The sequence below is a fragment of the Monocercomonoides exilis genome (assembly GCF_001643675.1).
Source record: "Monocercomonoides exilis strain PA203 chromosome Unknown scaffold39-1025343, whole genome shotgun sequence".
Lineage (NCBI taxonomy): Eukaryota > Preaxostyla > Oxymonadida > Polymastigidae > Monocercomonoides > Monocercomonoides exilis.
In genome coordinates this window covers 245,503-271,332 of record NW_027150584.1, presented here as the reverse complement: position 1 = coordinate 271,332, position 25,830 = coordinate 245,503, and the positions used below count along the sequence as shown (strand labels likewise).

Sequence of the window (25,830 nt, the reverse complement as noted above, 5' to 3'; positions counted from 1 at the left end):
ACAAAAAATGTTTGTCATTGGGAAAAGATTTTGTTTTCAAGTGCTTAATAAGTCTCAACTGTTTCAAAAACAAATGTTTAAGCTGAATTGATGATGATGGATTCTTGAAAATGCCTATTCTCTTCTCAATGTTCATTCACTGCTATTCAAAGGAGTTTTTTCGAACCGAAAATTTTAAATGGAAAAATATGACATCAAAAATAATCACCCATATAATATTGCTTAATATTTCAGATGTGGGTGATTCTTTTTGAAAAGTCACAAATGTTTAATTTTCAAATAAATCAAAAATTTCATATTTTGCTCTTTTTTTTTGTCAACATCAACAAAACTTCACAAACATGGAATCTATTTCTTGAATATGCTATTTCAAACATCCTTGAGGAGATTTGTAAGCTGAAACAGAAATTTGAGCAAAATATGAAATTTTTGATTTATTTGAAAATAAAACATTTGTGACTTTTCAAAAAGAATCACCCATGTTAAAAAACATAAGGGTTATTTTTTACCAAATAGACGCAACTGTTTAATGTCCAGGCTGATTTTAATATTGATTCTTTTAATTCGTTTTCAACAGTCATTAAACTTGGACACAAAAACAAATATTTATTTTTCCCTGTAATCATTACACCAAAAATTATTCAAAGTCGAAATCCTTCTGTCAGAATCGAAAAATGTTCAAATAAAGTCGAATAACTTTCAACAGAGAACGAAACTATTTTCAAAGAAAATAAATGTTAAATAAAGAGAATAAAATGGTTTGACAAATACAATACTTTTATTTATGTCAATATATTTCGAAATGTTCGTGCTGTTGTTTTCTTCGTATTTTGAAATTTTGGAACCGAAATAAACTCATGAATATTCTCGAAACTTAATCAAAATGGCAAGATCAAAAGAAATGGGAACGTCTGGATTAAGTTTATTTTTATTTATAATGATTTATTATTAATTTTGAAACAATAATTATATCCAAAAAACATGCGGAAAGTTGTCAAAAATATATATTTTATTATTCGAAAAATGTACATTTTCAAGTATTTATGGGTTTGATCAAACATTCATCAAATGTATTTATCACACAAAATGAACATAAAAACACATTTTTGTGAACTCAACAATGCATTTTCTGATGAAATGACTGCATGGAAATGGTATTTCGAAAATGTGCTGGAAGGAGAAGCTCCAGAATGAATACTTCGTTCATGCAAAAAGATATTCACATTCGTAGGCAAATATTACAAGAAATGGAGATGCGGAAAATGTGGGAGAAAATAATCAGTTTTGAAAAAATGCATCTTTGGAAAATTGAAAAATACTACAGAGAATGTTTTTGATGATTGTTTTATATTATAACATTGGTATGTCAGCCGCACACGTTGGCGAACTGCTTGGAATTAGTGAAAACACGATTCACTGTAGGACGAGTGTTATCAGATCCAGATGCACATCATTATGGAACATAAATCAAGCTATCATGGGAGGGCAGGGAAGAATTGTGGAGATCGACGAAGATGAATGGAGGAGCAGAAAGAATGGGCAAGGAAAAAAAAGATGCAAATCTGAATATTTGGTGCCGTGGAAAGGAAACCAGAGGGAGGTGCAGTAAAGAACCACATTATCATTGTGCCATATAGCAAGAATGACCCATTTGTTCCAATAACACGAGCTAAAATTCTTCCTGGAACTCGGATCATGAGCGATGAATGGATGGCTTATGCCAGACTGAAAGATTATGGTTACGCTCATGATACTGTCTGTCATAAACGAGAATTCAAAAACAGTATTTCACATGCCTGCACAAACACTGTCGAAGGTTAGTGGATGAATTAACGGAAATTCTTCTAAAAAACAGGATGCAGAGAAAAGTGTCTTGGTGACAATTTATCAATGTGGCTAGTAAGAAGAAATTTTCAAATATAATTTGAGGATCAAATGTGGGAAATCATGTATGATTTTATAGAAAAAGAAAATGAATTGGATGAATCTGAAAGTGAAGAAAGTGACACAACAGAATCAGAACAAGAATCTGATATATTTGATGAAGATGACATTCTTCTAATGACAGAATTTAAAGAATCAGATTCACTTGGAGCTGGGGACGGTGCAAGTGCATCAGAATTTGACCCCATGGAAGTTGATTAATTATTTATGATTAAAAATTATTATTTTTGAAAATTCATTCACCCATTTTTTCCTCAATTTTTCTTGGCGAGATATAATCAAGTTGACAGACGAGTTGAGCAAAAATTCAAATTGTAAATGAAAAGCTCACTATTTCTAATTATTTTAAAATTATTGTTATTTGGCGAAACTTCGTCTATCATGTTCCATTAAAAAAATGAAAAAATTAAAAAAATAATGGGTGCGATCATTGACTGAATTTGTACTTTCGCATATCTTCTTATATGGCTTTAGAACATTAATGGATTCTGTTGCTTACACCTGTGTTTTTAATTGTTACTTATTTTCATAAAGAAAAATTTCATTATTTTAATTATAAGTGACAAAAACACAAATTCTTTTTTATTGTATTTGCATGAAAACTGCGCTAACAAGAAAAGAATACATCACCTTAAAAATGCTTGAATAATCATTACATGGTTTGTTCATAGCATAAATAATATTGATTTTTGTAATTTCAATTTTTAATTGTTAAACCAATATTTTAAATTCAGTTTTCCATCTGAATTGTACGGAAATATAATATCTTCTGAAAGATGAAAATGCCTAAAGCACCTTGTGATGGAAAGTATTTTATAGCAACTGCATTTGATCATTCCTGTGAAAATACACAACACAAATAGGATATAAAATATCATCTTTGGCACATTGTAATTTATTTCTGTTGCGAATTGGATATTTCAATATAAGGAAAATTTTTGGATTGAAAAATATTCATATTCTTGATTGCATAAAAAAACGAAAAGATGGTTGTTGAAAAAGAGAGAAAAATGAAAAAACACAAAAAGGTGTGGGAACGACTTTATTGGTTTTTGATAGTATCTTGAAATTTTTTGTTAAAGAATTAGCCTTTTTTCTAATTTATTTATTATATTCATGTTTTTTTTTATTTTTGTTTTTTGAAACAGAAAAAAACAGAACTCTTTTTAGGATGAGATCAAAGATATCATATGGGTGATTTTTTTTGATATCATAAAAAAAGATCAAAAATCGAAAAAATATAATCTATAGTGGTATTTATTGATCAAAGAGTTAATTTGATTTATTACAGTATTTAGCTTTTATTTCTGTCATATGTATTTGTTTTATTATTATATGCAAAAAAACATACCTTTTTGATAATTTCAGTGCAAAAAGATTTTTTTGATCAAGTTCAATAAAAATTAGCCAAAAATAAATAAAAAAAACTTCAAAAGAAAAAATTGCAAATTCATAATTGGCAAAATACAACATTGCAAAGAGAAAGTTTATAAGAAGAACAGAAAAAATGATAGGAAAACAAAATTATTGAAACTAATTGAACTATAATAGTCATTTTTCTATTTTTTCCCTTTCCTTTATTAGGCCAACAAATTTCCATTCTATTTATTCCATTCATAGGATTCATCTTACGAAAACAGATTCAGTGACATATCAGATAAATCTGAGTTCAACAGCTGATTCCCTCTCATTGCCCAGAATAACATTGATTTCAGAAGTGGAATTGAAGCTTATTCCTTTGGTAGACCCCAACAGACCCCATGTGCCAACGTCGAGTATGCCCTCAATGGCTTCATCTCCCTCCTCCACGACGCCTCTCTCACCCTCCTTTCCTCAACATTTGTTCCTTCTCAAACACTCACTTTCAGCGCAGCTGATGCAAAAATCACAGGAAACGATATCCTTTTCTAATTTCATTAAAATTTCTTCCATTTTCCATATCATTGAAAAATTCTTGAGCTTTCATCTTCTTTTCATTTGAAATTTATTTTTTTTCTAAATCCTTAATGTCATCTCAAATAAAAGCATTTCTTTGTCATTTTCAATTTGATTTCGCTTCTTCATCAAACGAAAACAAAGCTCGTTGCTTTAAGAAATCGTCGATTTCTCCTCTTCAATATTCATCTCTTCGATCATATCAGAAAATTCTTCAAAAGCATTTATTTCCTCAACATTCCGATTTCAACTTGTTCGTATCAAATAAGAGCAAGAATCTCTATAATTTCTCTTCAAATATGCCTTTTCCTCAAAATTCTTTTCTTCCTCATTTCATTTTCTGCAATTCCCCGTGGTTTCGCTGCTGTGAAATCTGCCGAAGGCTATTTTCAAACTCATTCATTCCAAACAAAAATTACTTCAACATTATTTCGTTTTTATCTGTGCTTCTTTCAGCATCTAAATGAAAAAGCCAGAATTGATTCAGTTGTTGATAACGTACAAATAATTTTTTGCTTTTTGGAGAATCGCTTCCGTCGTAATACTCTTTCAGCTGATATTCATTATTTGAATAAGCATATCTATGCATCTTTCCACGTTGCAACGAAAGATGAGGTCTGGCACTGAACTCGATGAAAGTTGAATGAAAGAGAAGGAGAAGAAGTTACGGTAAGCAGTAAAAGGGGAGGAAGCGAACCAGGAGCAACAGGATTAGCCGAAGATAGTTGTTTAGCTTTGGATTGCAGTGAAGGAGATAAAGATGTTCAGAGAGAAGGAGAAGATTACTGTTGGATGTTCATTAACAAGGAAGAATTGACAAGTGATGAAGTTCAGTGAGAAAGAGGAGAAGAACATTTTTTGTATTTGCGGCAAAATCAGCAGCTGAATCAAAAGGCGCAACCAAATTGAGGGCAGGGTATTTCTGTATCAGATCCATCGCCATTGAATTCTGCGATGTGAAGAAAGATGCCAACTTTGAGAACGAAAGCGAAGAAAACAGCTTCGACAGAGCATCTCTTCTTCCAAGCACGCTGCTCTGACTGAATGTTCTTATCATTTTATCCTTCTGAAACAGCAGAGGCGATCCTTTCCCTGCTCCTTTCTATCCCTTTCTGTGTGTTTCTTCTGTTTCCTCTTCGCAGTTCTGTACAGCTTTGCTTTTTCCCGCTCTTCAGCGCACTCATCAGATTCAACCGAGCCCTCGTTTGCCTCTCTTCGACTGCTGCATACACAGACACTTCCTGTAACTTCCACACAAATTGCTCGTTTTCCTCGCTTTTTATGCAAACATAGCGGAGGGGCACATCCAATTCATCGCTCAAATCTTCAAAGACAGAATTAGATAAATCAATCAACGTGCAGTCAAATTTCCGCTCTCTGGTCAAAATTGGCGTTTGGCTTTCTTTCGCCTCTTGTTGCGTCTCGCTGGCCATTTTGTTCTCTTTCTGGTTGGTTGGCGTGTATGTCTCAAGGTGTGATTGTAGTATTCCTTGGATGCTGCTAAATAGATTCTTGTCTTTTTCCTCTATCTTCTTCGCCATTTTCTCCATTTTCCTGCGCTCTCGCTCTTCTTTTTTCTCCTTTTTCTTCTTCTGTATTTCCTGTTGTTTCATCAGCCGAAGCAGTTTTTCTCTCTGATCATCTGATTCCAATGAATTAAACGTGTCCTTCTCCTCTTCATCGTCCACTTTCCCTTTCTCATTCTGAAACTCATCTTGCATCGCCCTTGTCACTTCTTTGTTCAAATCCTTCATCCCCATCACACCCAACGTTACCCCTCCTCCTCCAACAACAACAACAGGTGACGGAAGCGTTGTTGAGGCACCAATAGCTCCTCTCACCATCTCTATCCGCCTTCCTTTTGCTTCCCTCGTGTTAAGTGCATCGTTCCAAAGGTATCTCTTGCTGAAGAGTATTGTTTTGGCTGTGGAAAAGGTGATGGTGTTGTGTACTGTTGCTGCTGTTTTTGCAGGACTTGCGATGAAAGTGGCTCTTGTTTTGGCTCATTATTGTTCGCTTCAAGTATTTTGTCATTTTTTATGGATTCTTTGGCGTTTGCACTCTTTTCTTCTTCCGTTTGATAATATTTGCTTTTGAAACAACTGCTTTGGGGTTGTTCATTAAATCCATCAAAATCACTTCTTCGTTTTCGCCGTTGTTTGAGCGATCATCTTCTTTGTGCTCATCTTTTCCATCATTTTCATCGCCTTTAACTTCTTCCTTGTTTCCATTTTCATTCAAAGAATTATTCCATTCTTTCTCTTCTTTCTCCCTTTTTCGCCATCCCCCTCATTTTTGAAGCACTCACATTAATTCCTTGTCTTTTTATTGATCGTCAATCGGTGCAGGAGAAATCAGCTTGTTTGGAATGAACATCAAAAGCACTTCATTCACAACACAATCACGTTGAAGCTCAAGTGCCTGGTAATACTTTCGCATTTATCTCTTTTTTTCTCTCTGTTTGTGTCTCTTCTCTCTTCGCTGTTCTTCATCACTGATGATGGAGCTGACAGAAAGGCATTCAGTTTCTTCCTTTTTTTTCGATTCCTTCAAAGAATTTCTTCTCATCAATGATAAACTCTCGTTTTCTTCTGCTTTTGCTTTATCTTCTTTTTCATTTTCATCATCATTGTGATCTCCTTTATCAACATGCTTTAATGCCTTTATCAACTTAATTTGTTCTCTTGTTCTTTTTTCCTCTCTTTTCTTGTTCCTTGCTTCTTTCTTTCTTTCTCTTTCCCTCTTCTCCAGATTCTCCGCATACCGCTCCACCATCCGAAACTCTGCAAACAGCGGCAGTGCCTCAAACACATCGGGAGGGAGAACAAAACATCGTCTTTTTCTTCTTCTTCCGAACTGTTGCTGCATCCTCCTCATCTGCTGCTCTTTGCCTGTCAGAAATCTGTTTCTAGAAGAGCGAAGCAACGAGGAAGAAGAGGAGGAAGAAGAAGAAGAGGAAGAAGAAGAAGAACGTGAGGCACCAGAAGCAGCAGCCACTTGTGCACAGCGGTTGAGATAGCATCGACGGAGGAGAGGATGCATCGCTCTTATGCAGCGAGCCATAGCAATTTCAGAACGATGAGGTGGTTTGGGGTGGAGAGAGGGGTCAGTAACAGCTGGAGAAGATGGGGAAGATGAAGGAGAGGGAGAAGGAAATAGCTGATGAAGAGAAAGAAAAGATTCATTTTGCATTGAAGAAGGAGATGTGCCTGTTCCTGTGCCAATGCCAGCAATTGAATGAGTCAAAAAGGTTTATGTTGAATTTTGATTGCTTTTTCTCTGTCTTTGTCTTCGAGGCACAAAAGATGAATTTTGAAGGGTTGCTTCTTGTGGCGGAAGGATCACAGGAAGCGGCAGACGCGGAGCATGTTTTCATTTGAAGTCTCTGATGTTTTCGTCAATTTCTTCTTTTTCGGCTCTTTCTTGTGATGAATTCACTTCTGACTGTTCGGAAGAAGAGGAAGATGAAGATGAATCGTTTTCTATGTTTTCTTTCTTGTATAATTTGACTGAGACTGTTTTTGATGACGATGTTGAAAAAGAAGAAGAAGAAGAAGAAGAAGAAGAAGGTGAAGGAGAAGAAGGAGAAGAATCAGAAGATGATGATGAAGAAGAAGAAGAAGAAGAAGATAAAGATGAAGAAGAACATGATGAAGAACATGAAGAACAAGAGAATTCACCACAAGTTGAACACACAGATTCTGTTTCAGTTGTACCTTCTTTGCTATCATCTCCATTTTCATTCGTTTCTTCTTTTTCTTCTCTCATATTCTTCTTCTCAGAAGAATGCTGATGATGATGATGATGATTTCTGCATTGATGTCGATGATTATGTTTATTTCCATGAATATGTCTATGTTCATGTCTGTTCTGTTTCATCTGTCTGTATCTGCCACACAAACATTCGCCCACCGGAAACACGTCTTCTTCTGTCAAATCGTCTGTCATCGGAACAATCTGCAGCCAAATGCCAAATGCCCGTGTGTTTGCTGATTGGAGCTGAGAAGTGGTGGATGCAATGGATTGATGTAATAGCAGCTTCAGAACAGAATTTGGAGGAGGAGGAGAAGAAGAAGAGGAAGAAGAAGAGTAAGAAGAAGAGGAGCTTGAAAGGGATTCTGAATTGGAAGAGAAAGAAGAAGAAGGAATAATTGAAGAGTTTGATTCATTTTGAAGGTATTTTTCGACTTCTGTTTTTGTTTTCAGCAGTTCAAGCGCTCGTGTCAGTTGTCTACACACCGGAAATAAGGAGCTTTTATATGAACAAGGTGAGTTCATCACAAATGTCTGCAGTTTATTCAGCACTTTCATCGAACAAGTTTTGATCAAGTTCGAAAATTTTTCATTGGCTTTATAAGCAGAATGGTTTTCATATGTGTTTATATTCCCCCCAAATCTTGGCAGATTCGCCAATGACTCACTAAATGCTGCTTTTGTATTCAACGAATAACAAGCTTGAGACAACCTCACCAGCTTCTGGATGGATGCTCCTCTTTCACACAGCCAGAGTGGATCTCCAAAGCCCTCTCTAACAGCGCCAGCCATAAAGTCCCTTCTGATCGCGTCTGACTGAAAAACAGACAGTTCTCTGCTCGAAATGAGGCTGTTTGCAAGCGAGCCGAATCTTCTTCGCAGAATACCATCGCCGTTGTTCAGCACTTGCTCAAAGAGGAAATCGTCAATGAGATTGGTTGCATAGCCAGGAAAGCCAAATGTGTTGATTGTGTTAAAGGATGAGTAGTTTTCGAGTGTCAATGGATTGACTCCACATTCATCGACCGCCTCGTCTGTGTCAAGATGTTCCACCCAATCACCCAACAGCTTAAAACCAGGAAATTTCTCTCGTTTCTCTTTCTCTTTTCCTTTCCCTCTTTCTCTCTCTTTCAGTTTTTCTTTCCATTTCTCCTTCTCTCTCTCCCTCATCGCTGTTATTCCTGTTGTTCCTCTCACAGCATTTCTCTTTTTCCCTTTCCATCTTTCCCATCATTCCCATTCTCATACATTCCAGTGAAAATAGCCAGCATCCTCTGCTCTTTGTTCGACATTTGTTTGTTTCTCTGCCCCCATCTCAGTTTGTTTTGTCTCAATTGAAGTTTTCTTGTGTAAATGTTTGAAAATTCGTTGTCTTCATCAAAAAGAGGCAGCGGAGGAGGAGGAAAATCAGGTGAAGTTGAATGAGAAAGAAGCTATTGAGTGAGAAAAGAATGAGGGAGAGAAGGGATGTGTGAGAGAGAAGAGAGAGAAGGGAAAGAAGGAGAAAGGAAAGAAAGGGAAGACGATAAAGAAGAAGTGGAGATGGAAGGAGTTGATAGAGAAAGAATAACAGAAGAAAAAGAAGAAGGTTTGAGGGATGTTTTGAAGCTAAGTTGTGGTTGTTGATTAAGATGCTGATGTTGATGACGAGAATTAGAAATGAATAAGAACATGAATAAGAAAAATTAAAAGAAGAAGGAGTGCGCGATGTGTTAAATGAGTAAATGCCTGTTGGATACAGATGATTAATAGAGGTGGAAGAAGGAGAAAAGAGTTGAGTGGCGAAATGGAAATTGAAAGAAGATGAAAGATGAGAAAGAGGAGAATATTGAAGAGCTAATGAAGAAGGAACAAGAGAAGATCTGCTTGTTGAGAGAAGGCAGTGAATGAAAGGCGTATTAAATGAAAGAGAAGGACAAGGAGGATGAAAATGACGAGGAAGAGAAAGAGAAAACAGAAGAAGAAACTGTATGATATGATGTTGAAATAATTGATTATGAAGAAGAAGAAGATGATGAATGAATGTCATGAAATGATTAATTGTTGGACATAAAGAAGATGAGTGTCAATTTACATCAACTGAGATATTCATTGAAATTCTCTTCTTCCCATTCTTTTATGTTCTTCTGGTGAGCAGCATCCACTGAATCTTTCACTCAATCAGTTTGCATCTCTTTCTTTCAAACATAAAAATGAATGAATTTGGCATTTTTTCATTTCTCCTTTTAAATTCCATCTCTTCCACATTCGCTTCCATTCTTTCATAAAATATCATCTTTCCTCAAAAATAATTCTTTGCCAATGCCCAACGCCAGGCATCTTCGAAATATCTCGCATTTCATCTATCTGTATTTTTCTTCCTTGATTTTCTTCTTCTTCTTCAAAGCCATATAATCCTTCGCTTTTTCAACATCCTGAATGAAAAAATAATAATCACTTCAAACAACAACAACAACAACAAACCTTCTAAACATTTTTATATGCAATTTTCTGTTTTATATTCTATTGGCAACTGTTTCCCTCCAATAAAAATTCATTATTCCTTCCTTTTTCAAGTGTTTCATCATCTGATTCGCAAATCATCCTTTCCATCAGTTGTTTCTCCATCAAATGCATCGATTTCTTGCTCTTCTGAAAAATGTGAAATTCATGCATTTTCTTCAATTTCATCTTTCTCATTGAAAAATATCCTTGTTTCTCGTCTGAAAATATCATCTCCAATTCCCTTCCCAATCTCTTCACCCTGGGCACTTTCCATATGAATTCGCTCTCCCAACTCGATAGTCGCCCTGCACAACGAGATATCCCGCCTTCATTCATTTTCATTCATTTCCACCTCCTGCCCTGAAAGAAACACAAAAAACATCAAAAAGCAAATGTTCATATAAAGATAAATAAATAAAGACCAAACTGCACTTCACTCGTTTTTCGCCAAATAGCCTCATTTCCACAGCCATCATACAAATATTTTCACTTAAAACAATAAAAGAACACATGTTGATTGTCTAGAAGAAAGCTTTGTTTTATAACATGTGTTTTTATCATAAAATAACAAAAAACAAACCTCGATGCAACGTCAATGTGGAGAAAAATTGTTGAAAGAACATTTTGAAATAAAGTTATGGAATTTTTTCTCATTGAAAAGAGTTCAAAACACATATTTTTTAAACCAATTATAATGAATAATGTTGTTTTAAAAATTATGAAGCGTATGAACACTAATAGAATATAAGCATTTTCTCGTTCTTGAAAGAACAAAAAAGCGAAAAATTTTCATAGATTTTTGATCTGAAAATTTGAGATACATTTTTCGAAAAAGAGGTCACACCTTGGTGCCCCCTTTTTTGACATGTTTCACGCACCTTCATAACAACAAATCGATTCGTGCAAAAAAAATGCCACCCAAGGTGTGACCATCGTGGGATACCTTAAAAATATTTTTTCCTTATGATCATATCCATAATTTTTTTATATTAACATTCAATCGTCTGACTTTGGTATTGTGAAACGATTATTTCTCATTTGTTATTTTCACAAAAATTTAACATTCTGAAATAATTTTGTGAGAGATTTGGTTGTATGTCCACTTTTGTTGAAAGAAATTTTAAATTTTGACTTTTATTAATGAAAGTTTTGAAAATGAATTATTATTTTTCACTTGATTGAATCAACAAAATAAGAAAAGAATAAATTATCTTGAGTAGGTTTTCAAAAGTTGAAAAATTGAACAAAAAATGTTTCATCATTATTGCGCAAATAAAAAAAATTCCACATTTGATTTTGAACGAATAAATCGAAAAAACATATAATGTCTTCAAGGTTGTATTTGTGAAAAAAATATTTTTATCTGTTATTGGAAATATTTTGATTAGTCATCCATACATATATTTGCAATTTTGTCCATTGAGTTTAAATATAAAAATCAAAAAGTTTTACTAAACTATCATCTCTCATTAAATTTTTTCTTGAAAAAACATATTTTTTGCTGAAATCTAACAACTCAATATTCATTTATAAAAAAAGAAAAGAAAATCAGTTAAATATTAAATTTTGTTGATAATCAAATTTTTTGTATTTATTTTTTTTTTTATTTTGTGATTTTACTAATGAGCTTTTTGCATTTCTATAAATCTTTTGAGAAAAATAAATTGTGAAAAAGAAAAAATGAATAGAAAATAATAAAAATGAAAATAAAAAAAACAGTGAATGACTACGGAATTTTTAGGATTTTTTATATTAAAAATTCCATTATAAATTAAATATTTCACAAAAATGTCTTTTTCGAAACCTCAATCAACTCTTAATTCACGATCAAAAATTCTTTGGAAAGAAATTGAACGAATCGGTGGAGATGACGTGGATTCATTGCTTGTCTTTCTGTTTTACAACTACAGGCAATCATCTTCAGTAATTAACGATTTGTTGAAGACATTGAACGGTTTGATTTTAATTTTTTCAAGTTTTATATGGAAAAATTTATGGACTGTCATTGTTGTCATTTTCTTATTTATTTACTAATTATTTATATTTTTTAAACAGAATATCACATAAAGCTGCTGGAAGACCTGTCTGTTGTGTACAACAACGCTCCGTTGCACACTCAGACAACAATGCTGCAAGCGCTTTCCCGCAACACATCATTATCCGATTTACAGGACTATGGATATGATGTCACAGAGGGAAAATTTATTTACGCGAAGCAAACGCTGAAGAAAAACCAAGGGTTTATCATCCCGCCTCAAAAACCTCATCTTCCGTCTTGCAAAAGTGGTTTGTTTTTATTTGAATTTTTTTGAATAATTTTCTGTGTTTGTTTAAGGCTTAAATGAACAGGATTGGGAAAAGGGCAACAACTGGATGTTAGCCCATTCCACTGAAGCCTCAACTTCTCTTCAATCAGTGAAGAAAAAGCAGCGAGCTGAGCCAGATTACGCCAGATTTATTGATGAAGAAGCTTGGGAAGAAGAGATTGTTACTGAAAATTCTGCTTCAAATAAAAAACAATCTTCTCCATCAGAAACATCACAACAACAAAATAAAAAATTAAATGTCGTTTCAGAAAAAAATTCTTCATTAACAAATTCTTCACCTTCTCAACATGTTGATGCTCCAATCAGCACTCCAAAAAGGAGAGAAAGGGGATCAACAAAAAGAAAAATTGATAAATCATGTCATAAACGTTATTCGTCTCCTTCTCCAATTCCAATCCACAAATTCTTCAAAACAAAAAAATCATCAACATCTTCTTCTTCTTCTTCTTCTCCTCCTCCTCCTCCTTCTTCTTCTTATTCTTATTCTTTATTACCTTCTTCTTCTTCTTCCTCATCTTCCTCATCTTCCTCATCTTCCTCATCTTCCTCATCTTCCTCATCTTCCTCATCTTCCTCATCTTCCTCATCTTCCTCATCTTCCTCATCTTCCTCATCTTCCTCATCATCCTCCTCTTCCTCCTCTTCCTCCTCTTCCTCCTCTTCCTCCTCTTCCTCATCTATCAAAAAGAAGCACAAAGAAAATAAACATTCTTCTTCCATTGAAGAATCTTCAACTTCCTGTTTCAACGATTGTGTATGGGTTAGCGATCAATTAATTGATTATGCCGCTTCACCCACATTAATTCCACCACTAGCATTTCGGAATCTTCTTTCATCATTTTCGAAAGAGAATGACACTTCAACAGTTCAACAACAAAGCATTCAATCTTCAAATAATGAAATATCTATTCAAAACAATTCTTCAAAAAATATTTCAAAAAAGAATGCTAATGAAAATTCATCAAAAAATAATTCTCATTCTCAATCTTCTTCAAATTCATTATATTCTTCAAATAAATCATCACAAATAGCAAAAGGGTTGCCAAACTTAGGCAACACATGCTATTTGGCTTCTCTTCTTCAATGCTTATCTTCAATCATGACACGCAAACCATCTTTATTCAAAAAACATACAGCAATAAAGAACACATCTTCGCGTGTTGTTAGTGTTTGCCAACAATTGGCAAAAGATGGAACGACTGTGCGTTCGTGGGTCCCATCACTGATCAACAAATGGGAAGACTTATGTGGATATGGCGGCAGACAGCAGCAAAACGTGGCTGAGGCATTTCACAATCTTTACCAACTTCTTCAAAAAGATGAGTTGATAAATAAGGACACCTTCAATCCTGTTTTAATCACTCATTTCAAATGCCAAAAATGCCAAAAAATTTCATCACGTTTCAATGAAATTGTCAACAATGTAGTTATTAATTCATCTTCTCCTCATAAAGGTCTATCTTCTCTCTTTTCAACTGAGATATTGAACGGAAAGAACAATGTTTATTGCGATGAATGTGAAGAGAAATGCTGTACTGCTCGATGGGAGGAAATGGCTGCATTTCCAGAGGTGCTTGCCCTCTGTCACGAATGCACTGATTCTGCTAGCTCTGCTCCTTCAAGAACGCTTATGATTGAAACTGATCGTGTTAACAAGCGAACATTTATCAAAGGGTTTTCAATTGAAAGTATTCAACATCTCCAAAAGAACAATAAGGAAACGATTATTTATCATCTTTCAGGACAAATTCTGTTCAAGAGTTTGAATCAAAATAATGGACATTATATTGCAGTCATCAAAAGAAAGAGTGGAAACAACTTCATATGGAATATCTGTAATGACGCTGATGTGACAGAACTGAACATCGAAAATTGGACAAAGGCATGGAAGGATCTTTACTCACAAGGTTACACTCCATCACTCTCATTCTATACCAAAGAAAAAACAAAACCAACGTTTTCATCAATTCAATTTGGTGGTTTTTCTTCTTCTTCAGAAACATCAAATTTTAACAATTTAAATAACACATCATCAACATCATCATCAACAACACTAACTTCGACTGCATCATCATCATCATCATCATCATCATCATCATCATCATCATCATCATCATCATCATCATCATCATCATCATCATCATCATCATCATCATCATCATCATCATCATCATTCATCACACCACCTCCTCGAACAACTTCCATTTCACAACTTTCTTCGTCAATCACATCTTCATATAGATTGGAAGCACTGAAAGATAAAAGAAAGAAAACGGGCATCTTTTCTCCCAATGAAAAGAGATTAATCTTCAAGCCCAAGACGAAATTATGGAAAGAGTTTTCAGAAGAAACAAATATTAAAGTTTCTCTTTCCCATTTCTACAAACTCACCACCAACTTCTCCAAAGCGAAAAGGCGCACTGATCTTTGTGGAATGTGTGAGAAGTTGAGCTATTTGGAGAATAAACTCAAATCTTCACAAAACAAAAATGGACTTTCTTCTGCTGAGTTTCACACTCTGAAACTTCTTCGACAACACAGACTTGTTGCAGAAATGCAACGAAAACATTATCAATCTACTGTTGATAATCTGAAAGAGGGAGAAGCAGTCTTCGTCTTTGACTTTAAAGAAAAATGGAAACTCCCTATTAGAAAAAATCAACTTCAACAAGAGTTCTTTAACTATCAACAAGTTTCTCAATTCACAATCATCTCTCTACAAAAAATAAATAATCAACAAATAAAACGAACATTCAACTTCTTCTCCGACTGCCTCTCAAATGATCACAGATTTGTCATTGAGTGTCTGGAATCTGTGATCAAAAGACACTTCTTCACAGACACTCACACTTTTAAGTTCTTCTGCGATTCGGGTCCACACAACCGAAATCGCTTCCTTCTTCACTTCATCCTCTCAAAACAATCCAAACTTCTCAAAAAGAAAAATACACAACTCAACTTCTTCGCTGAGCACCACGGAAAGAATATTTGCGATGGTGAATTTGGTTCACTTGTGAATACAATCAACAACAACCTATCAACTGAACACATCACTACACTTCATGACTTAATCAACTTCTTCGAAAACAATATGAATGTTTCGACATCTGTTTCATCATCATCACAACAAGACATTTTTGAATCATCCTCAACTAATTCTTCTCCATCAACATCATCTGTCAATGACTCTGTGCATGAGAGGTACTTTGAAGAGTATGTGCCATCTCAGCAAATTTCATGGCCTTCACTGTCAGTCCCTCACATGAAGGACTACTTATTCTTTGAGCGCAAAGGCTCATTTGTCTGTGCTTCAGCTGTTGGATATCTTCCTCAACGCTCTCTGGTTGCCCTCGAATCTTCAACGATGAAAGAAAAAGTACAACGATCAAGAAAGTCATTTCACTCTGATATCACATCATCAAACTCTTCTCTTCTTTCTCAATCTTCTCAAGATCTTCTTTCAAGGAGATTTGATCTTCTTCTTAACTCTTCATCTTTAAATGAATCTCAAAACTGTTCTTTTGGTGTCCCTAATTAAGAAACTAGTTGTTGTGCATGCTTAGCTGGCACTCTATCGGAAGGGTGCTGGACATGACTGTTCGTTTCAGATATTGCAGCCTTCGGGCTGCTTTATCCGGACCTGGATACGACAAACAGCCTCCCAGGTGCACAACAGTTAGAATCCGATTGTTTTCTTGTGGTTTTTGTCCCTATAATGTCCCTATTATTGAATTGGTTATTGTCCCGCATTTTATCGATATATGTCTAAATAGAGATTCATTTTTTGATGGGTGTTGTGAAGAGTTTCAATGATTTTTGGATAAGATTTTCGAAAATGAGAGTGGTTGAGAGTGTGAAGTGATGTTTTATCATTGTATCTGTCTTTTTTCTTTGTTGAATTTGATCTTTTTGAGTCAAAGAGAGAGAAATATCAGAAAGGGGTGAGTGGATGGAAAACAAAAGAAAAACAGTCAAGTTTGTTTTTGGACTTGAAGTATTTGTAATCTTTTTTGTTTGGAATTGTCATTAATTTCATGAATTAGCTGTTATAGTACTGCTTTTTATTTGACCTTTCATTGTTCAGAATATTAGGCAATTTGATAATGATTAGTGAGAATTTCTTGAGAATGAAATTGAAAATAAATATGTTTGTGTTTGATTGAAAGAAAAAGATGTCTTTGTATTTAATTTTGTTAATCGTCAGATGTTGCAAAAAGTTATTTAAAATTGTTTTTTTAATTTGTGTTATTAAGTTTTTCTTTGTTTTTTTGTGTTTAAGTTTTTTGGTTAGTTTGTTGTTGTTTCAAAGTTCCAATTCGTTTATTTCGAAATATTTCCAACATTGTGCACAGCGAACTGGTTTTATTATTTGAAATGTTTTTGTTAACAATAATGAACAACAATAATGTGAAAAAATCAAATCAACTGATTTTATCAAGGATTTGAAAAAACAATGAAAAAATTTATATTGCAATTAAGAGTGAATAGACTGCTGAGAATTCTTATCCTCAAAAATAAACGAAACGAAAAAATATAATTTTATTAACGAGAAAATAACAAAAATTAAAATATCAAATAGATTTTGCTTTTCCCCAAATTATAATCGTTTTGAAAATACGTAAATGTTAATATAAAAAAATTATGGATATGATCATAAGGAAAAAATATTTTTAAGGTATCCCACGATGGTCACACCTTGGGTGGCATTTTTTTTGCACGAATCGATTTGTTGTTATGAAGGTGCGTGAAACATGTCAAAAAAGGGGGCACCAAGGTGTGACCTCTTTTTCGAAAAATGTATCTCAAATTTTCAGATCAAAAATCTATGAAAATTTTTCGCTTTTTTGTTCTTTCAAGAACGAGAAAATGCTTATATTCTATTAGTGTTCATACGCTTCATAATTTTTAAAACAACATTATTCATTATAATTGGTTTAAAAAATATGTGTTTTGAACTCTTTTCAATGAGAAAAAATTCCATAACTTTATTTCAAAATGTTCTTTCAACAATTTTTCTCCACATTGACGTTGCATCGAGGTTTGTTTTTTGTTATTTTATGATAAAAACACATGTTATAAAACAAAGCTTTCTTCTAGACAATCAACATGTGTTCTTTTATTGTTTTAAGTGAAAATATTTGTATGATGGCTGTGGAAATGAGGCTATTTGGCGAAAAACGAGTGAAGTGCAGTTTGGTCTTTATTTATTTATCTTTATATGAACATTTGCTTTTTGATGTTTTTTGTGTTTCTTTCAGGGCAGGAGGTGGAAATGAATGAAAATGAATGAAGGCGGGATATCTCGTTGTGCAGGGCGACTATCGAGTTGGGAGAGCGAATTCATATGGAAAGTGCCCAGGGTGAAGAGATTGGGAAGGGAATTGGAGATGATATTTTCAGACGAGAAACAAGGATATTTTTCAATGAGAAAGATGAAATTGAAGAAAATGCATGAATTTCACATTTTTCAGAAGAGCAAGAAATCGATGCATTTGATGGAGAAACAACTGATGGAAAGGATGATTTGCGAATCAGATGATGAAACACTTGAAAAAGGAAGGAATAATGAATTTTTATTGGAGGGAAACAGTTGCCAATAGAATATAAAACAGAAAATTGCATATAAAAATGTTTAGAAGGTTTGTTGTTGTTGTTGTTGTTTGAAGTGATTATTATTTTTTCATTCAGGATGTTGAAAAAGCGAAGGATTATATGGCTTTGAAGAAGAAGAAGAAAATCAAGGAAGAAAAATACAGATAGATGAAATGCGAGATATTTCGAAGATGCCTGGCGTTGGGCATTGGCAAAGAATTATTTTTGAGGAAAGATGATATTTTATGAAAGAATGGAAGCGAAAGAAGAAGGCATGGAATGAAAAAGGGAACGCTCAATTTTTTATATTTTTAGATGGAAAGAGAGAAAGAGGATTAGGAAGAATTAATGATGAATTTATTGAACACTGTTACAAGAAGAACACGAAAAACGGAAGAAGAAAATAAGAATTAATATTTCGTTGAATTTCTCCATTGAAAATAATTTGCATTCATCTTCAAAATCTTCGATCTTCAAGAACCTCATAAATGCACTTCTCCTTTTTCTTCAAATGAGTCAAAGCCATATCTCAGATCTTCTCCTTCTTCCTTATCTTCCTTTTCCTCTTCTTCCTCAACAAAAGCAAACACTGTCACCAGAGAAAACACATCTTCTGAGGCACTGATTGTGATGAAGGCTGAACTGGAGATGAGCTTCGATTCGACTTCTCGTTTTTCCACTGAATGTTTCGTGAGCGGAGCTGTTGTTTGCGTGTTTGAGGGAAATATAGCAGTGGAAAAGCATGGCATCTTTCAAAACAAGCAGCAATGAGGAGAAATGGCAGGAAAGCAGATGAAAAGAGCGGGAAAGGAGAAGAGAAGAGAAGAGGGAGAGGAGGAAGATAGAGTAAGATGAGAAAATTATAAAGAGGACGAAGAAGAAAAGAGTGATGCAGAACACAAAAAGCGAAGATACGAAGAAAGTGTAAAACGGAAGATATAGAAAGAAATGAATGATGAACTGAGCAAACTGCGAAAGGAAGAATTTGATTGGAGCAAATCGAACAATTTTTGAGAGCAGGTTATCAAAGACGTAATTGAAGACAGGCTTAATGATGAATGAGAACAAAATACCGAAAAGAAGGTGAAGTGAAAGGAACACAAACAGAATTCGTCATGAGCGCTGGACATAGATACAAGAAATCATCGGAATACATCATCATTATCTCTTCTTTTTCTCCACAAATTTATTCTCACCATCGATCTGCTTATTCGGACTCCTTCTACGAAGCGAGCGAAGATGAAAAAGACGAAGAAAACAACGAAGCATACGACTTTACAGATGACTCAGATTATCCATAGGATGCTAGGCAATCAGCAGAACGAGATGTTCAATTGGATTTTGGCTCATCCTGCGTCTTCAGAGCGAATCAAGTGCGACATGCGCTGATGATGCAGCCAAGTGAGTTTTCAATATACAACTTTGTGGTGTGTGTGCCGTCGATTCGATATGTTCCGTATGGAGAGGAAGAGGAAGAGGAAGAGGAAGAGAAGGAAAACAAAGGAAAAACTGAAAAATGACTGACTTTTCGAACTCCAAAGGGAGCACAAGGGATGAGAACGAAGAAAGAGCAGAGAACGCCTTTTATTCACAAAGTTGATTACAAAAGATATACGTCAGCATCATCATCACTCGCAAGTTTCGATGATCCTGACATAAATAAATGCGAAAAATCTTCTTCTTCGTATTCTTATTCTTCGTCCAGCCAAGTGATCTTTACAGCTTGTTCTCCATACACATTTTTCACCACAAATGACTGGGCGCTTCTTCTTTCTTCATTCAGCAGTCATCCCAAACGATTCTATCACAGAATAAACATTTTTGGAAGAGCTGTTTCTTCGATAAGGAGAATACATCAACAATTGATGGAAGATGATTCTAAAGAAATGTTATCAGATGAAAGCAGAGAAGAAGATGAGAAAAAGGAGAAGATGAAGGATGAAAAAGGAATAGCTTCTTCTTTTGATAATTTTATTTCAAAAGTTAAATGCGATGGAGAAACGAATGGGATGAGTCAGCTTGGCAACTTGAGTGATAACAATAAACCTGATTCAGCTACTCTATCATAATAATTCAGCAACTTTCAGCCAATGCCGGGCAGGCGAGTGAATATTCTTCAGAAGATACCTTTCAATCAAAAGAACTTCAAAAGAAGAAAGAGCGAATATGATGAAAACAATACTAACATAAATTTAATTGCTTCAACCATTGATCAGTCAAGACACCTCAAATTCCCGTTATCTGGCCCATCCTGAAGCTCTTCTGCTCACCCACTTGTTCACCAACTTCCATCAAATCAATCCTGTTTTTATTCTTTTTGTTCCTTGCCTAACTCTTCCCTCCATCTCTGATATCTTCCATCCATTATCCATCAAAGACGACTCAGAAAACAAACAGTATTCTTTCACTGTGCAATACCGCATCGTATATCTGAAGAATGCAGTATCGATAATGCCTGTCAGACTGGGGCTGGAGAAGATGCTGCGTGCTATTAACACACACCTGCATGTTGTCTTTCACAACGCATGTGACAATGAACATAAAAACATAGAAAATAACTTTATCCATTCTGAAACTACTTCAGTTTCTTCTTCGTTCCATTTCCCTCTCTCTTCCTCTTCCTCTTCTTCTTCTTCTTCTTCCACATCCCATTCCATTATATCATCATCTCTGATGGATTATCCAATTTGTATTGTAAATTTCGACTGAATTTGAAGCAATGTGTTGGTTTACGTTCAGATCTCCCCATTTGCCGTTCAATCGATCAAATGAAGAACGGCTGAATTTGCAGATGAAGATGAAGGATCAAGAATTTTCTCCGAGAAAAGGGAGAGAAATAGAAAGAGTAGGAGAAATGAATGAAGAAGATGAGAAAATGAAGCATGATTTAATTGAAGAAGAAAGAAACGCCATATATGATGATTTCGATGATTACAAGAACACAAAACAAACAAGCAAGAAAAATCACTCCCAACACGATTGAAACAGCAGAAGCAGAAGCAGAAGCATCAATGACATCAACAACAGCATTTTTGAAACGGCAGTTCAATTTTCTATAAAATTTTCAGAAGTTATTATCAACCGCAAGTTTTATTGGCATCTGCTAGGCTGTTTATTATTCGTTCGCTCTTCCGCCTACACAGTTATTGCAAGCTGAAAATAGGTGCAACTGCAGAAAATAAAAGGAAAATATTTCATTTCTTTTAGAGAACAGAAAGAAAAACAGCTTAAAAGAAGATAAAGCGAGACGAATGAAAGAGGGAAACAAATGACTGTAACGGAGACATTTTCGTTCGATTAATGCATAAAGTGACAAAAAAGGCAACTTTGTGCAAATTTCCAACTTCGATTTTACTCAGCTTTGAGAAACTCATTTTCCCTCTTCTGCTTTTCTCAACTGCAACTCCTTATTCATTCACAGGCACAGAATAAACAGCAACATACTTATTCTTCTTCTCCTCCTCCTTCCTCTGCTTTTCCACTTGGTTTACTTTCTTCCTATTCTACATGTCTTCATCCACACAGAAGAAGGGCTTGCCATCAGATGAAGAGTTCTGCTGAGCCAGAGGCAAAAGGGAAAGATGAAATTTATTTTTTTTTTATCAAAAGAATACTGATTCATTTCATTGAGTGCTCAGATCTAAAGGGATAGAAAGAGGAGAAAATGAAGAGGGAAAAGGATGATTTTGAAGATGAAGGAGATCGAGGAGATGAGAGAGATGGTGGTGAATTGCAATCAAGGCAGATGAAAGTGGGGGAAAAAAGAAATTAAAAAACGGAAGTAACAAAGAACTTGAAAAAGTCAGAAAAGAAAACGAAGAAGAAGAGAGTGAGAGTGAAAGAGAAGGAAGAAGAAGCTGAGAAGGATACGCAAACACGAAAACCTCAGAATCTTTAGAAGAGGCATTGGATGACCAAATTTATTCGTCCGAATCTGAACAATTTGAAGGAGCGGCTGCTGAAAGAACGGAGCAGCAAATATTTTTACTTTCTTTCATATCATCTTCCTTCTAATCGTCATCAAGGCCAGTTGATTGTGAGGCAACTGAATGTTGTTATATTCAAATATCTTGCTCTTTTGCTTCCTCTTCTTCAGAGGTGGAGAAAGAAGCAGCAGATGAAACATGTTCAAATGCAACTTCGATCACTTTCATTACAAAACCTCCTCTTCCTCCTCTTCTGTTTCTTCTTCTTCATAATCTTCTTTTTCTTCCTCTTCTTCTTCTTCCTCCTCCTCTTCTTCTTCTTATTCAACTTCTTCTTCTTCTTCTTCTTCTTTTTCTTTTTCACCTTCTTCTTCACCTTCTTCTTCACCTTCTTCTTCTTCCTCCTCTTCCTCTTCTTCCTCTTCTTCCTCTTCTTCGAATTCTTCTTCGAATTCTTCTTCTTCGAATTCTTCTTCGAATTCTTCTTCTTCTTCTTATTCAACTTCTTCTTCTTCTTCTTCTTCTTTTTCTTTTTCACCTTCTTCTTCACCTTCTTCTTCTTCCTCCTCTTCCTCTTCTTCCTCTTCTTCCTCTTCTTTTTCTTCTTTTTCCTCTTCCTCTTCTTCTTCTTCTTCCTCTTCCTCTTTTTCTTCTTTTTCTTCTTCCTTGTATGCATAAACATCATATAACACCACTTTTTCATTATCATCTCTCACTTCATTTGATTGGATTTCTTCTTTTTTTTTATCATCTTTATATGGGATGATTGCAGAAAGAAAGAAGAAGGGTATTTCTGAAGGAAAAAAAAACAGTTGAAAATGAGAAGATTGAAAAGTCAATGAAGAGTATAAAGATAAAGAGATAGAAGAATTCGTTAGACATGATATGATGAATGGAAATTGGTGAGTGAAAATTGCTGAGATTTTAAAAAATGAGGAAGTTAAATGGAAATGGGGAGAAGTTGGAGGAGAAGAAGATGATGAACTAGAACAGGAAATAATGTGGCAGGAAGGAATACGTTGAATATCTGAATCATTCTATCTGTTGCTTCTTTTTCATGAGTGTTATGGAGTGCAGATACGAAGAATGTGGAAGTGCGCTGAGATGTGATACCGTTGAGGGAACATTCGCGGCTGAGAAGCCACGAGGAGGTGCGGGAGAGCATACCATCACCTCTCCGGGGAAAGGCAATAATGAGAGAACAGCGAGAAGGAGGTGAAGTTTTAGCAAGCGGATAAATTATTAGGAAAGACGGGGCTATTAGCGAACTTACAGCAGTTGATACAAGCACGTGTTACTGCGGAGACTATGTTAGGCTGTTCTTCTTTTGTAATGAATCAGAAATGCACTCCATTTGCAGACAATTTCTTATAAAATCAGATGCAGTGACCAATGGATCCTTGTGGCAGCTGCAGAGTGAATCCATTTATTGAGCATACCTCGAATGCAGCAAGAGATCAATGGATAAACGCGACTGCACTCCCAAATGATGTAGGAGTTCTGTTCTGGAGAATAATGCAGTTTGAGATACACTGGAGACATGCTGCTGTTTCAGTAGTATATGTTGCTGCTAAGGTTTCCAATCAAGATGGTAGTTAAGACGGAGAGCATCAAGCTGAAGGGACTTTGTGATATTTTTATTCCAAAAAGATAAATAAGAACAATTATACCGCTTTCAATTGCGATATACGTTGAGATAAGATGATGTGCTGAACTATTGGATTCATCATCAAAAGCGAATTCGATTGAAGAAGCGTTTTGTGTAGAGATGTTGATGTTGGAGAGAAAGACGCAGGAATTGGGAAGATCACGAAGATCTGATTGGAAGAGGCTCAGATATCCTCTTCAAGCACAAAGAAGTATGTGGTTGAGGTGAAGATGCTTGTTGGAAGGAGAAAGGAGAGAGGAGGACACAGCAAGAGATTCGTTGAAAAGGCAGAAAAATGAAGACTGGAAATACACGAAGAATGAATGGAAGGAGATGTGGCAGTATGAAAGGGTGCAAAAGTTGCGAAATGCAACAACAATGAGATGGTGGTGACGAAATGAGCAGGAACAAGACTTTAAGAGACAGATATGATTCGAATGTTGGAAATACAAAATAAACTTTTGATATGGAGGAAATCTGCGGAGGTGGGGCCCAGGGGGCAAGCGGGGAGCTGTAATGGTGCGCAGAGGAGCCGGTGTCTTGATTGACAAATATCTGGGAGTCCCAATAGAATATGATGAAGGTAACTTTGTTGAAGTCGAGATGGGGGTTGGGGTCTGTGTGGGAGAAGTCAAACTCGCAGATTGACGTGTTTCAAGCGAAAGAATCCTGAGTGAAGCCGAAGGAAAAGAGGGACTCGTTGATTTGGGCGGGGATGGAGGAGCATCGGAGAAAGAGTTCCTTTCCCCTGAATACATGATTCAAGACGAAGTTGAAGTTGAGGATGCATTCGGACAAGTGCGGCTACGACTTCTCGCAGTTGAGGAACACCATTGCAACTCCGCCCTCGGAAGACTCTTCGCTCACATAACTGGTAAACGTATGCGACTCAGAAGCGCAGTCAAAGGCACATCACCTTTCCAAAATAACACAAGAGCTGATCAGTTGGATGAGCGCACAATGTTGGTATTATTGGAGGAGTGAAAAACGATTATTGTTCTTTGGTCTGGGGCAGCCAAGCCAGCCAGAGTGGATGGGCAGATAGCCACGAGGGAATTGCTAGGGAGCCAAGATGAGGAGACTGAGAGGAATTCAAGTCAAGCTGAAGTGGATGCAGAAACGGACACGATAAGGATGAAGAGGCGAGGGTTCAGTGGTTCAGAGACACACACACTTCTTCCACTTCCACAATCGTTTATGAAAAAAGTGTTCGTGGAGTCAGCATGGAATAAGAGCAGCGCGACAAAAGGAGAGGAGCATCAGGTTAGGATATCTGGATGAAGGATAAGAGGCGAGGAAGAAATATAGAGAATCAGAGGAGAAACGAAGGGAGAAGGATAAAATGAAGATGTTCTTGCGATAGAAGCTTCTTAAGAATCAAATGCAAAAATTCACGAATTTCTTTAAAAAAAATTTTTTTGTTAATTTTCAATATCTTTGTTTGATCTATAAAAAATAATAACTAATTTAAAGAATTTTTTGTTTCTAAATAAAAATAAACAACTAACAATTATTTATATGAAAAATATAATGTGTTTCTATTTTGTTTTTCCATTTTTGTTTTTGAAATTGTTTATTTTTTACAAAAGTTTTCAGATCTTCGAAATCAGTTTCTAAATTTCTTTGCAATAACATCATAAAACTAATTTTTTATAAGAAATTGATAAATTACGTATTGTCATAATTATTATCATGTTTTACAAACCAGCGAAGATTTGTTTTGTTCTTGTTATTGAATTCTCGATATTTTCTTTTAATTTTTTTTTATTTTTTCAAAATTTGTAAAAAAAAACATTTTAAATAAACTTAAATCAACAAATTAATTATTACAATAATTTTTTAATCAATATTTTCGAATTATAATACAGAAAAATTTTCTTTTCAACCCCACCCTTAATGAAAAAATATTTTGATCAAACTTCGTAAATTTTTATGATATCAAAAAAAATCACCCATATTTCATTATCGGAAGCATCACAACCTTGTGCAACTTAAGCGTTAATCCGCAGAGAGTTTTCAATAAGCAGATTATTTATTAATAAAAAATTTTAAAAAGAGTTGTTGTCAATCAAATGCATTTTATTCGAAAGGCAAGAAATGAACTGGAAGAGCTGACAAGATAAATGGATTGGAAGAGAGAGAAAGGAGAAAAGGAAGGAGGAAAGACAGAAGAACAGTAGCTTTTAAATAGAGGGCTGGATGTGTTGTGTGATTAACTGGG

General features: G+C 35.1%; 6 protein-coding genes across 6 annotated transcripts; 3 read left to right on the top strand and 3 right to left on the bottom strand.

The window, feature by feature from the left end:
- Nucleotides 1–1,695: 1,695 nt before the first annotated feature.
- MONOS_2047 (uncharacterized protein) lies at nt 1,696–2,145 on the top strand (the record flags this gene model as incomplete). Its single annotated transcript, XM_067871943.1, has 2 exons — nt 1,696–1,816; nt 1,964–2,145. The coding sequence occupies 2 exons, from the start codon at nt 1,696–1,698 to the stop codon at nt 2,143–2,145; spliced, it is 303 nt and encodes a 100-aa protein (XP_067722941.1).
- A 2,792-nt stretch (nt 2,146–4,937) lies between these two features.
- Nucleotides 4,938–5,928, bottom strand: MONOS_2046 (uncharacterized protein; the record flags this gene model as incomplete). The annotated part of the gene is made up of 1 exon (XM_067871942.1): nt 4,938–5,928. The coding sequence occupies exon 1, from the start codon at nt 5,721–5,723 to the stop codon at nt 4,938–4,940; it is 786 nt and encodes a 261-aa protein (XP_067722940.1). The 5' UTR covers nt 5,724–5,928.
- Nucleotides 5,929–6,318: 390 nt separating this feature from the next.
- On the bottom strand, nt 6,319–7,071 carry MONOS_2045 (uncharacterized protein; the record flags this gene model as incomplete). Its single annotated transcript, XM_067871941.1, has 1 exon — nt 6,319–7,071. The coding sequence occupies one exon, from the start codon at nt 7,069–7,071 to the stop codon at nt 6,319–6,321; it is 753 nt and encodes a 250-aa protein (XP_067722939.1).
- A 4,833-nt stretch (nt 7,072–11,904) lies between these two features.
- Nucleotides 11,905–15,981, top strand: MONOS_16307 (putative Ubiquitin carboxyl-terminal hydrolase; the record flags this gene model as incomplete). The annotated part of the gene is made up of 3 exons (XM_067869220.1): nt 11,905–12,070; nt 12,172–12,402; nt 12,452–15,981. 3 exons carry the CDS (start codon nt 11,905–11,907, stop codon nt 15,979–15,981), a joined length of 3,927 nt encoding a protein of 1,308 aa, XP_067722938.1.
- A 6,474-nt stretch (nt 15,982–22,455) lies between these two features.
- MONOS_12345 (uncharacterized protein) lies at nt 22,456–23,503 on the bottom strand (the record flags this gene model as incomplete). The annotated part of the gene is made up of 2 exons (XM_067864958.1): nt 22,456–22,754; nt 23,401–23,503. The coding sequence occupies 2 exons, from the start codon at nt 23,501–23,503 to the stop codon at nt 22,456–22,458; spliced, it is 402 nt and encodes a 133-aa protein (XP_067722937.1).
- A 622-nt stretch (nt 23,504–24,125) lies between these two features.
- Nucleotides 24,126–24,890, top strand: MONOS_12344 (uncharacterized protein; the record flags this gene model as incomplete). Its single annotated transcript, XM_067864957.1, has 3 exons — nt 24,126–24,228; nt 24,289–24,489; nt 24,625–24,890. 3 exons carry the CDS (start codon nt 24,126–24,128, stop codon nt 24,888–24,890), a joined length of 570 nt encoding a protein of 189 aa, XP_067722936.1.
- Nucleotides 24,891–25,830: the final 940 nt, after the last annotated feature.